Raw genomic sequence first — 16,392 nt, 5'->3', positions numbered from 1 at the left:
TAATGATGAAATAAAAATTCTAATCTAATAGAAGGACAGAAAAAATAATTCTTAGAAAACAGTTCTCTACAGTTGCAAGGTGTTCCTATGATCCTCTTGACAGATGCTTTCCGTGTCACAAATTTCTGAATTGTACAAGTACAGTACTTTAGTTTTTGGGATATCCTCCATTGTAAACCACTTGCCCCAAATTCAGCACCTACTTTAAAAAGGGCTTTGACTGATGGTCTATATGAAAATCCATTGCTTCTTTCCTGTAAAATAATCGAAATGACAACCGTTAAGAATTATATTTAAAAATTTTTACTAGAATATTTTGGCTTGCAGTAATAAAATAAAATAAATATGAAACCTTCTACATTGATTTGATCTGTATGTAAACTGACTGACTTTTCACCAAATATTCTGCTCAAATCCTCCCACTTTTTAAATTTTTTGCTACCTGAATATCTGTTAAGATGTAAAATTACAATGCATGTAAGAGGCACTATTCACTTTTCTGCTCATATTGTATCTACTATCTTCCTTTGCACCAGCATCTTAAACATTCATGAAACAAAGTTTAACATTTGACCAGTAAGAATTATTTGTTCTTTTGAGATCAAATAAGTTACATTAAAAAATGCAAAGACATCTTCAAATTCGAAAGCTGTCACTTTCTTCTTCAGGTTTTAAACTTGAAAGGGTAGGCTAGAATTTGAATTTAATAATTACAGTTTTCTTTCTTAGATCTTGTGTTTTTAAAATATGCTTGACAAATTAAGCATAGCAATGTATTCTTATTGGTTATTAATGTATTAAAAATTAATGCTTTAACTGACATCACCCAAAAAGGGGGTAATATGGAGATATTCAGAATTTATTAAGGGCAATAGGGATTTACCTTGTGAATCTATCTTCCCACTAAAGAGTATCTACGGAGCCACTGAAAGGATAATGGACTTTAAACTGATTAGCTGAAAAGTCTAAACAACTTTTTATTTTAATCAAATCTGGTATCTCTCAAACTTGGACAGCTTTAAAGGCTTTAAACGGAGTTCACAGTATGCAACAAATATGTCAACATCAACTACTTTTTAAAACATCAAAGAAGTTAAAGTGTCCTCTAGCAAAGGATTATCCTTTCAGGCGCGATAATTAATTTAGTATGCAATGTCTGAAGATCTTATGGGCCTACTACAAAATGAATTCACGTAATAAGCTATATCAGGGCATACCCATTCGAACCAAATGTACTGAAATAGCTTCTTTGGTTATGAAGAGATTATGAAAGTATATTATGCAAATATGATAAATAAAATTCATCCCAAGAAATGAGTAGGAAAGAAAACTCATCTTTCTAGAACCTATTATGCCAGCATTAAATTATTTATTTTTCATAACAATATGTTAGAATAGGTATGATCACCTACATTTTACGTATGAAAATAATGAAGTTCAGCATGATTACATAACTTGGACCCAAATCTCTGGCTGCAAATCTCTGTTTATGTCCTTTCTGTTACCAACTGCAGAGGGTCAGGAGGAGAATTCACAAAAATGAAATGGATATATTATATTATAGTCTAAAATGAGGTAAAACTGAATGTCTGAAAAACTTATGTGGGAGCATTCTAAAAGAGCAGCAAGATGACTAAAACAACCAATTCTAAATTTTTCAACACAACTGAGCTACTAAAAAAAAAAATCATAATCTTTAATATTGATGAAAAGAAAAATCTTAATTACTAAAAGTGTTTCATTGTTTCCTTCTTACATGTCACTGACCCCATAGTTATCTCTATTCAACATCCAAAATTGAAACCGAGATGAGAGAGCGTGACTCCTTCCCATTATCCTTACCTAATTCCTTCCCTAAAAAGTTGAGACAGAGAGAAATATTAACAAGTGCGTCACCACTTAAAGGAGGTTTTTGTTATTTTTTTGTTATGTCTTACTGTGTTTTTATACAGAAACCATTCTCCCACAAAGATTTATCCATTAATGCTTTCACGAAATATTGACTTAGTGCCTACCTTCAATCAGGCACTAATCCAAGAACTAGGAAGTACAAAGTCAGATGGAACTCAGCTGCTGCCTTTCAGATACTGTCTGATGGAGGAACTGACATTTGAGCAAACAAGTTTAGCAAAGATTTAAGCCCTGGGAGACACTCCTCCACAGGTCTCCGGCACTCCCAGCATGTCTTACTGGGTATGCCAAGAATCCAAGGCCCCAACTGCCCTTTAGCCTAGCCTTTTCTCAGAGTTATGGTTACAGTGAGCAACTTTGAGGGATGAGGTCATGTCTCTCTTCAGCACAGACAGCAGCCTTGTGTACCGCTTGCGAATGAAACAGTGGATAACCCAAGTTCAATGCTCCTCAGCTACGATGCAATCAACTGTGTATACAACATACACCTGGATCCATATCATATTCTGCCCACGGGACACGGAGGCAAGGAGAACCAACACGAGCATCATGCCCATGCTACTTGCTGTACCATAATAAAGTCTTCTGTTGCTGACCCAGATGTTCCACATCTTCTGCCTAGCACCCATGAAAGAGTAAAAGACTAACTTATTAGCTTCTAAGTTGGGCATAACCCAAGACTTGACAGTAAAACTAATAGAGATATATGAGGTGCTGTAAAAAAATTAAAAAGCAGTTAAGTTTTCTTGGGCATTTCCATCTTGGGGAATTTCATGCCAAATTTATCAAGCACTAGCAGTGTAGAGACATGATTTTTAATCTCACTAAAACTGTTCAAAGTTATTTCTCCAGAATTCAGTCCCATTGCCTGCTATGAGAGCAAGCATTCTTGATACATATAGAGAAATAAGACAAATTTAACGACTTACAAGGGGTCATGACCTCAGTTTCACTAAATAATAATATCACTAGTATTCCTGCTACTAACAGCAACAGTTAACATTTATATATACTGACTATGTGCTGGGGTTTTTCAAACTAATTTGCATATATTAAACTCACGGAACCCTCATAGCAACTTTATGATACAGGTGGTTATGATCTCCATTTTGCAGATGAAGAAAATGAAATACACAGTAAATTATCCAGAGTCACACACTTAATAAGCGGTGCACTTACGTGCAATCTGGCTCCAGACTCTGTGCTCTGAAATGCCTCCTGCCTTTCTAGAAGATAAGTAAACTGAAAAACCTTACACGGGAAAAACTCAAATTAAATATATGTCTTTGTTGGGGTAAAATTGAAGGTGTTTTCTTAAGGTTTCTAAGGATCAGACTTCTGAAAGCTGTGTAGAATATCTGCAGTTATCCATTATCTTTGTCCTCAGAGCCAAAAATGCAACTGTCCCATATAATCTATACTCAGGAACAGCAGTGAAAAGACGTCTGACCAAAAATAAACTACGAAAACCCTGTGGAGTAACATAAGAGGCAGCAGCTCTGCCTAACGCTATATGAATGCCCCTACCTATAGGTAAGACCGGTTTTCACTAAATAACTTAGAAACTATCCGGTCAGATGGAATGAACTGCTTTTCAGGGTAGTAAATAGGCCTACTTACCAATTACATACACTGGGAAGAGCTAAATGTAACCATTTCCAAATGCATCACTTTTGGAAATCTCAACAGTAACACTCCCTTGTCAAATAGAAATACTCAAATTCATTTCCTTTTCTACCATGTTTCTATGGAGTGTTATATATTAAGAAGAAGAGATTACAATTATCAGGCCTTGGTGTTATAAAAACCAATGGGGTTATGAAGACAATAAATAACAGGGCAGGCACAATCTGGCAATTCCTTCTTGCTTGGAGTTCAATCATTATTCAGGAATCTAATTTCGTAGTGTCTTACTCTTTTCTCATTCTAATAAGATTACTATTCTGTTCTTTGCCACTCAGTGAGAGGTTTTTATTTTAAACAAGGACATGAAAGATAAAAGATGACTTAAAAAAACAAAAACAAAAAAAAACGAGGACTAGACTTTACATAACCGAAAATGATCAGCAAATTACCTTGAAAGCATCATCATTTTGAGTTTGGTTATAGTAAATCCGGCTTTGTTTATCATTTCAATTATTTCTCCAGCTTTTGATATTGCGTCTGGTTTAATCAGAGCCAATGTTCTGTACAGATATAAAGAATAAGTTTGAAAATAAAAATAGTTCAGTTTCTACTTATAATTCCCAAGCAGTGGTAGTTTCCTTAACAATCATCCTAGATCATCAAACACCAAAATGAATTATAAAAAGAAGTATATTAAAGGTCTCCGAAAAACTTATACAAAGTAAGCTTACTATTTTTCCCTGGGAAATAAAAATTAGGTATCCAATCTAAAAATAATAATAAAAGCTTAGGGGGAAAAAAGTTAAAATTGTAATGTTTAATTATGTCCTAGTAATGTAGGGAAGGAAAAATTCTTCCTCTACCCTTCAGGCAGTTCCAACTGGACTAAGAATTAAATTTACATGAGGCAGATTAACAAGAGAAAAAGCCAAAGTTTTATTACATGTGCATGGAGGCCCAATAATGAAACTGAGACCCAAATAAGTGACCAAAACTGGCAGTTTTTATACTTCCTAGACAAAGAGACAATACATTTGTGATAGATTGACAGGATAAAGAAAACAGATGTTGGGAGCCTGGCTGGTTCAGTCAGTAGAGCACGTGACAGTTGATCTCAGAACTGTGAGTTCGAGCCCCACATTAGGTGTAGAGATTACTTAAAAATATTTTAAAAAATGTTTAGAAGCTTTAATTAGTAAATAATTCTAAATAGAATTTGGACCAAGGTAGTAGATTAGAAAGAAAGTAACAAGGTTTGTTTCTAAAACCTGGTTGGCTTTAAAGGTTCCATCTCTGGTGATAAGGATGTCTTTTTACTTCTTAGTACAGGGAGAGTACCATTCCTATGGGACATTTATTTCCTGCATCCAGGGGGACAGAAGAGAGTCTGAGTGTCTGAGTGTCTTTGCACTGGCTGTTTCTTAATATAAAATAAAAACTTTTATTTTAAGTAATCAATATGTCAAAGTGGCACATCTTGGGGCACCCTGCTCTTGGCCTCCACATTAGAAAACACCGGTCTTTAACATTTCTATTTCTTAGAACACATTTTATAAAAGAGAACAAAACTTTAAAAAATTGCATTTAATACATTATGATAAAACTTGATTTTTGATCTCTTAGACTTTAACAAATGTAAGCTAAGTAGTCAGTTCATCACTGATTTGGAAATAATTATAAATTCTCCTTTACCCACAAGCATAGCACAAGGGATGCACAAAGAAACAAATGTCTTTTTACCTGGCAACATATACGGATAGCAAGCACTGGGATAACTTTTAAAATCATTCTTTCCTCTATAGGACACATAGGAGCAAAGCACTTTCCCCACTCTGAAGCCACAAAATTAGATTTTTGGAGATGGAGATCACCTGAATGCCCTCATTTTACTGATGAGGGAATAAGGCCCAAAGAGTTACACAAAGGTCACACAGCTGGTCAGTGGCACCTTCAGGACAGAACGCCCAGCGCCCAAGACTCCCAGGTCTGCACTCTTTACACACCACAAATAATGTCATTCTGAGTATCGTTAAAAGGGAACATAGTCACAAGATCCCTAAGGGCAATATTTGCTAATATAAGATGAAAATTAGATGAGTTAGAGTAACTCAGTTTATAGGACATTCAAAATTATGATGAAGAACTGCTGCCACTTTCCCTTCGTTTTTTGTTCTGACGTACGGGCATTCATTCAAGCATGGCTGGCCTCTTCATAGCTGGCTTTTTTCACCCACGAGACAAGCTTGACTGAGGATATGACAAAGATATAATAATCCAAATACCCTTACTTACCACGGGATGTAACTCATGGCTGGCTTTTAAAACTTTCAAATAATAAAAATTGTTCATCTCAGTCAGTTTATTACAAGCTATGCCAGACAATCCTTTCCTCTATTTTGAAGCAAATGAGTTGCTGATAGTATTTTATATTGTATGGCTTCATCGAAGAGACAATTAAAATTCTTCACATTTTAACTCACATTATAACACATTATACTCATATTATAAGCCAAACTAACCCATAAATTGTTTATGCTAAACTCTGGAAGAACCTTTGTGAACCACAGCTCTTAAAAAATATAAAACACATCGGCAGTCATCAATTTCTATGAACAAGAACCAACGTGGAAAATACAAAACTAACAAAACTTAATTTAAAATGCAATTTCATTTTCTCTTTAAATGCCTACAGGAGGCAAAGGGCTGATCACTGGGAGTAATTACTCTAAATAAATTTGCCTATCATCTTCTCCCTGTTTAACTGTTCAATAGATAATACTTAAAATATATTTTGTACAGAAAATAAGACAGGCATGAGGAATCACATGTGTCATTTAAAAGTGAAGACAGCACATAAACAAAAGGACCACAAAAATATATAAATAGTGCCACTGTTCTCTGTTGCTACCTAACACACTGCAACACCACTCCAACTTGCCGGAAGGGTTAATGTGCTCCAAGCTTCTGCACTCCTCGTTTGCGGACCTAAGTCCCTTGGGCTGCAGCAGGACTAACCTACTTTCCCAGAGATTTGCAGGCCAATGGCCTTGAGAAGTGAAGGACCAGACTTTCCCAGAAGATAAGGCCTGACCACATCTGAAAACAGCTGCCACTGATGCCAGCAAGTCTGTTCAGGGTCAGGTCTCATGTCGACACACAATCAACCGCTTGGGCACCTGCTTCTCCTACACGTCACCCCCACCATTTCCACGTCTTCCCCTTTAAAACCCTGTAGCTTTGCCTGGACAGGGAAGATGGGCTTTGAGACATTAGTCCACCATCTTTCCAGGTTGCCAGCTTCCCCAGTAAAGAGGCCTTTTCTTTCCCACCATCGCTTGTCTCTGAAGCATTGATTTTTGAGTGGCGAGCAGCCAAACTTGAGTTGAGAACCTGTTCTCTGTCCAGGAACAAGACCACCCCAAAATGTAGTGGCTTGAAACAACAATTTGTCAAGACTCTGTAGGTAGCTGGGTAGTGGTTTCACCAGGACAGCTGTGTGTGGCTAGCAGGTCAGCTGGGACAGCTAGGCTTCTTTTTCCTTGTGGCCTCTCATCCTCAGGCGGTCACACCAGGCTTCTTCATAGACAGCCACATGGAGTCCAATGTGCAAACACTTATCAAGCATCCCCTTGAGACACATTTGCTGATGTCCCTTTGGCCAATGCAAGTCACATGGTTAAGTCCAGAGTCAACGTGAGAAGGGACTAGACAAGGACATGGATCCCGCTGTGAGGATCTACCACATAGTCATCCTCTCACCTGGCATTGAGCAAGCACTATAGGATGCAGCAGGAGATGCTCCCAAAAGAAAACATATATATATACATATATATATATATGAAATATACTATTTCTTTCTTGTGTAAAGGAGTTGCGTATGAGGAATATAACAGGGATGTCTTGAATTATATATATATATTTATATATGAATTATATATATGAATTATATATATATGAATTATATATATTATATAATATATATATTATATATATCCACTATATATTATAATTCATATATATATACATATATATATATATATAATATATATACGCTCTTTTACAACTTCTTAGCAATGGAGAGGGAGAAAATAGTTTGGCCAGCCTTTGCCAGACTCAGAACACAGAATTCTGCAAAATAACAGTTTTCACAGGGCCATGCAAAAAAATATGTTCTCCATACACCAACAGGCTCCGGGCAAAAATTGCAGCAAATATGTCCAGGATAAAGATGCTGTATAACCAACATCCTAGACAGCACTATAGTGCTATAGACTCTTCGAATGTTATCCACCTAAAGGAATGATTTGTAAACTTTAATCAATATTAATTCATGTAAATATTTCAAAAGTTATGCATATTGGCCTTAAGCATATAAAAAAAAAAAAACCATTCTAAAACAATAACCCAAAGCCAAATCTGTGGCTTCTTTTACGTTTTCCTTACAAGTGTGAAGCATGTGTTTGCCCCAAGGAAATTAGGAAAATAGTCTCAGATGAGGCACCTGTGGTTTGGAGAAAACCTCACTGAGCCAGAGCTTTCAACTGGCAACAAGGCAAAGTTATTCAGAGCAATGCTTCCCCTGAAAACTAAAAACAGTGGATAAGAATATTTAAAATATTTTTAAAGCAAAAATAAATTGACTAGACACTCAACAATTATTGAGTACAAAAGTGAAAGAAAAAGAGACCCAGAAAAATGAGAATGAATGTTGTGTCGACCTTGCCAGCATCGCCTTTGTCTGGCTAATCTGAACTTTAATCTGTACCACATCACCAGGAAAGGGGAACAGAACCCAACAAAGGATTCTCTCTCTAATAACTTAGGACCAAAGGCTACACCCTAAGGGTGAATCAGAAAGAACCAGGCCTTGCATGGTCTGGCAGCATAAAGTCACATCACTTAGGTAGTCTGGGAACTTCCGATTTTCCACTTGGGTAATGATCATCCATATTGCAAATGCCTCCAGGCAACACTCAGAAGCAAACACAATTCTACCCTAGTAGGTAACTTCGTCCTGTACCTCAAATAATTCATATAAAAATACATATACACATATATCACACACATATACACATCCACATACATCCAGACACATGACAATCATCACCACAAAAAGATACACACACACACACACAAACACACAAAAGTAAAAAAGACCAACGTGAGGGAGAACCAGAAGACACAGCACAAAGCAGGTAGACCCACAAATAGTTCAGCTATTGGAACTGTCAGACGTAGACTGTAACATGACCATGAAAACTATGGCTACAGGAACAACTGAAGGCAACAGGAAAGTCTAAGCTATCAACAATGGATACTTCGATTTGAAAAAGAAGCTACTAAAATAGCTAGTGATAAAAATACCAAAATGAAAATAAGAACCAAATGGTTTGACAGAGGACCAGATGCAACTAATGAAAGAATTTTGAACAAATTCAGAATAAAGCACACAGAAACAAAAACAAACAAACAAACAAAAAAAGACATAGATAAGTGGGCAGTTTCAAGAATGTAAGTGAAATAAGGACATTTTCAGCTGAAAGAGTTCTCTATCAGTGAACACACTATAAGGGAAATTCTAATTTAAGCAAAAGTAAAATAATCCCAAACAGAATGTCTGAGGTAAAAAATACTACTACTAAAAGGCCAAAAGTGGTGAAGTCTAATTGTTAACTGATTATACAGGACAATAATAATAAGTCATTAGGTTCACAAAAACAACTGAAGAAATACACAACAGTAAGCAGAGGGAGAAGTAGAAATGTGTGTCAAATGTCATATGTCTACAGTCTAAGGGAACTGGAAAGCCAAGATTGGTTTGAGAGCTGAATTATCTGCATAACTGCCTCAAAATTAGCTGATAGGCACCAAAGAGATCAATTTTACTTTTCCCTCCTACTATTTCTTTCTTGTGTAAAGGAGTTGAGTATGAGGAATATAACAAGGATGTCTTGAATTCATAAATTATCCTTGATACCATACACGCTGAGAACAAGACTAAGTTATAATTATTACATACAGGTTATTTCTATAGGATCATGATAGACATACATGTATATCCCCATATGCCTACCTTTTTGGTCATTTAAATGAAACTACATTTTTTAAATTTGAATTCTGAAGTTTATGTAAATCAGCCAAATGGTTGCTGGCTTTACTAGCCCACATGCAGTCAAGAAAGATTCAAAAGAGAAAATGGTGAAAAAAAAAGAGAGAGAAAATGGTGGAACAGTTTAAGTCAGTAAAAATACAACACTGTATATGTGTTCATTAATTATATTTATAAACCCCAAATATTTAATTTGGTTCCTCCTCTTTTGGAATCAGTCCCATTCAACAATATTTACCAACATATTAATTAGAAGCTTAATAGTGAATAAGTTTGAGTCAAAGGCAACAAGGTTAACTGGTTCCCTTGACTTTCTAGCTCTGTGACTGTGGCCAAGTTACTTAACTGTTCTATAAAACAGAAACAATGACATTCACTTTAGACAAATAGAATTAATATATTGGGGCGCCTGGTTGGCTCAGTTGGTTAAGCATCCAATTCTTGATTTCGGTTCAGGTCATGATCTCAGGGTCATGAGGTCGGGCTCCACACTCAGCATGGAGTCTGCTTGAGATTCTCTCTCTCCCTCTGCCCTGCCACCACCCTCTCTAAAAACAAGTAGAATTTACATATCTATATACAAATTATAATTGCTACAGGCTTTATTGTTTATTTTGATTGGGTCATACTATTAACCCTGTCTCCCTAATTCATTTACTTTTGCTAGTTTAAATGAAAACTTAAAGTAGTCTTGAACTGAGACTCATATGAAGAGTGCCCATCACAGCGCTCTGCACGTAGCGTATGCTCAAAAAAATTAAAGCTATAAATATTTATTACTTGCAAATGAAAGAATTATGGTAGATGTTTCCTCAATCCCACAGACTTTCACCATTAGATCTCATGAGAGATTCCTATTTATCTAATATTCAAAATTTTCCCCCCATTTCAGAGTTATTCTGGAAGTGGTCTCTTTTTTTATGAGGCATTCACCACTCCTCTGAACCATCACCACCTGTGTACTAATATTCACAATGAGCACCAAACCACCTTGAGAATTATAAAGAACTTGTAAAAAAGGGCTACAAGAGGCTTGTAAAGAAGTCACAGAAAGAATATTACTACTGGAGTTATTCAGATATTACATAATCAGCTAGTTATTTTGGTAGTAGACCTCAAAAGACAGTTGGGCAGATTTTTTTTTTTTCCTATCAAATTGAATGGTATTTGGAGCTTTTTATATAGATAGCATTCCCTTCCACCAGTGGTCCCTCCTTTTACTTATAATCACTCCATAATGCAAGGAATCTCCCAAAACAATACAATATATAAGCCACAGAAACCGAAACCAACAGAGATGACAAAAGTGAAATTTCCATTCAAATACAGTCATTCTAGCCTCAGAAGGTCGCAAACTTGTAAGTGTAGAGATTGAAAATTAAAACTCCACCTTAGTAATATTGAAAATTGACATTCAGAAGAAAAACATTAGTAAAAAGTGATTGTTTTCAGTATAGCCTGATTTTCAGCTGCATCTCCAACATTCCGTCTCTCTTCTAAATCGGAACTGAGGAAAAGTCAGGATGACACATGCAGCTCTGACAAACAGCGCCACAGCTTCTGGAAGGTACCGCGCTGCAGCTTCTCAGCCTCACAGGTGGAATCACATGCAGTGGGCGGGAAGGGAGAGCTGGAGAGGCCAGCCAGCCACCAGCTCTTCCTCCTGACAGAACTATCTTCAGTGATGTAAACTCGCTCATTAATTCAATCATTCATTCAACACATTTTTGTGGGGCATTCCCTGTGATTAGTTTACTGTTTGGGGCATCATAATAATGCTCTTTAGGGATACAGTTGTGAACAAGACAGGTAAGTTTCTGTGTATCATAACTATGTCACTTTTTTGTTGTTTTTGTAGCAGTCATTCTTTCTTCACTTGATCAGTCAATATTTATCAGACATATATTATGTCTGTGTAAAAAGCTCAAGAATAGACAACATTCATTACAAACAATCTACACAAAAACATCTTCATCGACTAGTTCAAAGGTCATCATTTGTAAACGGAGGAAATTTTTTAAAAAGGCAACAGCAGATAATGAGTTTTAAATTGTTATCCATTGATTCATTCGGCTAACACAGATAAGGCACTTGCCCCGTGTAAGGAGATGTGCTAGGTGCCAGATGACATGCAAATGGATTGAGGCAGAAAGAGGGCAACCATTTTCCAGGTCCTCCCCATTCTCCTGTGATCAAATCCTCCCATTCTTAACTCACACTGGACTGTGGGCTTATCTTGTCCCTCCTCTTGCCCTTCAGCAAGCTACTTAACATCTCCTCCAAGCCTCAACTCCCCCATCTGCAAAGTGGAGCTAATCATAATAGCACCTTTTTTATTAGGTTGTCACAGGACTCAAATAACCCATACAGATCATTTTAACACCATGCCTGATATAATAATAGCTAGCCGTCACTGAGTGCTGACCATTACTACTATTCTACTTCTATTAATCTTGTACATTTCTTCCTCTTCATACCAACTGCTACCGTCCTGATTCAGGCTATTTTACTAATCAAAGTTTTAAAAAAATCTTAACCACCAAGTCAGTCAAACAGAACAATGGGCTCTTCCCCGCACACAACATACAACTTCCTGCCATTGAACCTCTGCTTATACGTATTCCCATGACCAGCATTCCCTGCTCTTGATCTAACTGGGTAAAACTCCAATTTACCTTTCAGGATCCAGCTCAGATACCTTCACAGGGCCTTCCCTGCTCTGCCACTCACTATTTTTTCCGCATAAACCAGGTTTATTCTATACACCAATACTATTTCTGTTCCAACATGCTCAGTTCCCAGTTAAATGCATGTTATGAAGTAAGATGAGGGCATATAAAAAGTTTAGATTTTTTCCTCCAGAAGATAATCATTGCCTAAGACTATGGGCCTCTCTGTTATCTGAATGAAGAGCAAATCGCTGAAACTACTCCTCAAAATCCCAAAAATGTCGTAACACTGAATTGGGTCACTGAATTGGAAAAGCATCTATGCTGTAAAAACATAAGATAGAAACAAGAAATTAGAATTTGGTACCAAGACATATATAATGTTTTAGGAATGAAGAAAAGCTTTTCTTACTTTTCTTTCCTACTGCCCAGTTGTCGAGCTGTGTATTGATCCCCATAGTCAATCAGCACCAGTTGTCGAGAAAAGATATTCACTTTGTTGCCTATAAATAAATCTTCCAAGTGAAGATCATCATATTTGGTCCGCTTTAAAAAGGTGCGATGATTCTTTACATCATGCTAGAACCAAAAACAACAACACAATAAGACAAATAACTATCAATAGACAACGTTAATCTTACTATAAATTAGAAATGATTCTTAATTCTGCTTTATTAAACATAGCTTACTTTATTTCATTTTTGTTACAAATACAAATCATAGTTTCTTTTATAACTTCTGTATTTCCTAGTCCAATCCAGTAATAACACAAAAACTTATTACAAATTTAATACTTTAAAAAACCATGAACAGAAAGATTTGTTTATTGCCAAATCATTTCAGCAAATTAGTGCTTATGAAATCCCAGAAAAATTCCAAATTTCTGTTTTCTTGCCTACACAGAAAGCCAATACCAAAGAGATCTACCTGTAAGATGGTTGCAAATAAAGAGACACAAGAAATAAGTGGAACTCTCTTAATCTGATCTTCTTCAATTTGACTTGTTGTAGAGATAACAGCTTTCAATAATGGCGACATACTTAGGACCATGATAATCTTCATCTGTAACATTCACTTATTGACTATTGCCTAATCTAAAACATGAATAATCCCACTTCAGTTTTCCAACCAAAAAATATTAATTACTATTTGACATTAAAGATAAAGGCACAAAGTTATCTCTTATATTGGAATTATAACCCCCCAAAAAAGAATTCCCATTAAAAAAAGAAGAAATATATATATATATTTTCAAGAGCAACTATATAGAAAGCTATAATATTCTTCTCCCAATTCTCACCTTCACTCCCTTTGCTAACTTTTAAGGAAGAAAAAAAGGCTCATTTACCATTTCAACAGACCCATCCCCTGGGTAAAACAGAAGTTCGTAACGTCGAAAAAGTGAAGCATTTGGATCATACCACTCTGCAATGAAAACAAATCTTTCACCATGATTCTGCAAAGAAAGAAGAATTTTAACATTAACATATAAAATATAAGCACTCTTGTATAAATCATAAGTTGAAAGCAAGATTTACCAAATATTTGTAATAAATAAATCTGTTACTACTTATTTATTATGCTGCTTTCAACAATATATTACTTATCAACATACCCTTAGAAATATTTCCTTCTACTTTCTCATTAAATATCCTTAGTTATCTCAAAGATGACTTACAAACTGCTTAATACCTAACCCATCCAATCACCCTGAGTAAATTGAGTTTTTTTGAACATGAGCTCCTGATCTGTCTACTGTAGTAATTCAGCCTTCTGAAAGCAAATTTACATATAAACAGACAATAAACTGCTATGAGAAAAAAAACTGAGAGGCTAGCTCTCAATTACATGAAGTTTTAACCTTCCCAAATTTAAGAATCCAGCCGTTTGAGAATACTGTCATCATTAAAGTTAGAGTAAACATCTTTTTTCTCCTTAGTAATTTCACATGATAGTATTTTGTTATAGAAATTGTGTGTTATAGAATTTGTGTGTTCCCTAGAAGCAGACACTGTGACAGGATTAAACGTGCCAGAATTCTATTCCTGTAAGGGAAATTCCTATAAGAGAAAACAGGGAGGGATCCGGACGGTAAGACAAATCAGACCCGAAGGAAGGAGAGAGAGAAGGGAGCCATCATCCTGGACTGCTGTACGATCTGAGCAAGACCAGCAGGCAGCACTGGAGCCAGTGAGCCCTCAAGAGCTCAAGAGTTCCTTGACCTCCAGGGCGCCAGCCTGCTTTAGTCTCCCTGCTCCTCTCAGGCACCCGCTAGGAGCAGCCCTTGGGAAGCATGTCTCCAGTGCAAGAGCAGCCCGGGATTTCAGAGCACAGTAGCTGGGGCCCTTGGTCATTGAAGCTCCCTCTAGCTGGAGGTCTGTGAGGTGCATTCTTACACCTATCACACAGGAGAAAATGCAAAACATAAGTCAAAGATCGATCTTTCCTTGATTATTCAGCAGGACTTCCAATCACATGTTGTTACAAATAGCTTGGCCCCAAAGGTCCTTCATTACAATAAGCAAAGGAGGACATATAGGACATATGAAGAAGAAAGGAATTTAGGAGTTTTAATTCTAAATTTAACACCTGATTCTCTAGAGTATATGGATAGGATCCTTTTATGCCAATAATTCACTTATAAATTCTAATGGTAGAAGTTGTATGTCTAGTTATGCTTATGATTATACTCATAAACTGTACTGTAGATAGTTTTAAGACACTATTTTATTTTTCCCACAATCATCCAAAAATACACATTTAAATAATGCTTATTAGTCAAGAGAAAATAAAGGTGCAGTAAGAGACATACCATGACATTTGTGAAGGCCTTTCTTCACACATTTTTTTCACATTCTTACAAATACAGCTTTTTAAGGTTTAGGCTTCACCATGCATTCTGGTACTATAGACTACTTCTAATATAAAATTGAAAATTAGGGGCGCCTGGGTGGCACAGTCGTTAAGCGTCTGCCTTCGGCTCAGGGCGTGATCCCGGCGTTATGGGATTGAGCCCCACATCAGGCTCCTCTGCTATGAGCCTGCTTCTCCCTCTCCCACTCCCCCTGCTTGTGTTTCCTCTCTCACTGGCTGTCTCTATCTCTGTCAAATAAATAAATAAAATCTTTAAAAAAAAATTGAAAATTAGTAGCTTATTAAATTTTTTTACTGTCTATATTAAAATATTCATTCACTGAAAGACATCACTGAAATATTGTCTTCACTAAATAAATAAAACTATAAAACGGAAGAGATGGTGATACATCTAAGTGAAGGTAAGAGGGTATGATACTGAGGTAAATGAAAAACCAAAGAAATTTGGCACTTCTATTTATCCAGCCAGCCTAACCACAAAACTAACGAGTCACACTCCTTAATTCTGAGGCAGGTAATAGGATTTTGCACAATACACTATACAGAAAAGAAAATAAATGGAGGAACTACGGTTCCTGACTGACAAAGTAGCTTACAGTTCTTGCAAACCAAGGCAAGAACATTTAGAAAACTGGGATATGAAAAAAGTCTGTCTGAGACCCTGGAGAGCCTTTAAGGCAACCAGGGCTTGATGAACCCAGATCTAGAAAGGCAGGAAGCTTCCTGAGGTAGCCCAACATTCTTTGTGCTGCTTTTACCTGAGTACACGCATTGAGTCTTACGTCAACCTGGACAAGAGACTGAAAAGCTTAAGAAGCTGGCAGGGGAAAGCTGCCAAGAGGCAGAGAGCTTTTGACAATGTCACAGGGATATGAAGACAAAAACTGGACTATGGGGCTGCTAAAAGCAGCCAAGGTTTGAGGGACGAAGATTCTGGAGAGAAGGACATTATAGAGAAGTGAGTTCAAACCTGTGCTTGTTCTGTGCAGCCTTCAGGAGCCTCACAGCATGGGGAGAGAAAAATAAGAGTCCAAAGCCACTAAAGAGGTGATCTCTGGTACATGCTCTGACCTTTCTGTCGTGATCCCTGAAGTATTACACTCTAGAAGCATGGGTAAACCAAAGGGTAAACTGACCCTAACAAAGTTTTCCAGCTTTGTGTTCACTCAACCCTTAGTCCTTGACCATACTGAGGTGACATTT

At 36.7% G+C, this 16,392-nt stretch overlaps 1 protein-coding gene across 5 annotated transcripts in view; it reads right to left on the bottom strand.

Moving 5' to 3' along the window:
• The window catches only part of NME7 (NME/NM23 family member 7), a 244,015-nt gene that overhangs the window by 186,369 nt on the left and 41,254 nt on the right, over window positions 1–16,392 (bottom strand). For 4 of the 5 annotated variants that reach the window (XM_045797508.2, XM_045797519.2, XM_087859030.1 and 1 more), the window contains 4 exons: window positions 13,664–13,771; window positions 12,728–12,894; window positions 3,987–4,097; window positions 204–254 (listed from right to left, as the gene is read on the bottom strand). In XM_045797508.2, coding sequence (XP_045653464.1) covers window positions 204–254; window positions 3,987–4,097; window positions 12,728–12,894; window positions 13,664–13,771 — 437 coding nt within the window. The remainder of the gene's footprint in view (window positions 1–203; window positions 255–3,986; window positions 4,098–12,727; window positions 12,895–13,663; window positions 13,772–16,392) is intronic. The other variant, XM_087859033.1, reaches the window with a different exon arrangement.

Source organism: Ursus americanus, chromosome 2, assembly GCF_024610735.1.
Source record: "Ursus americanus isolate L20-20 chromosome 2, mUrsAme1.1.p, whole genome shotgun sequence".
In the NCBI taxonomy this organism is placed as follows: domain Eukaryota; kingdom Metazoa; phylum Chordata; class Mammalia; order Carnivora; family Ursidae; genus Ursus; species Ursus americanus.
This window is presented reverse-complemented; position numbering and strand designations above follow the sequence as displayed.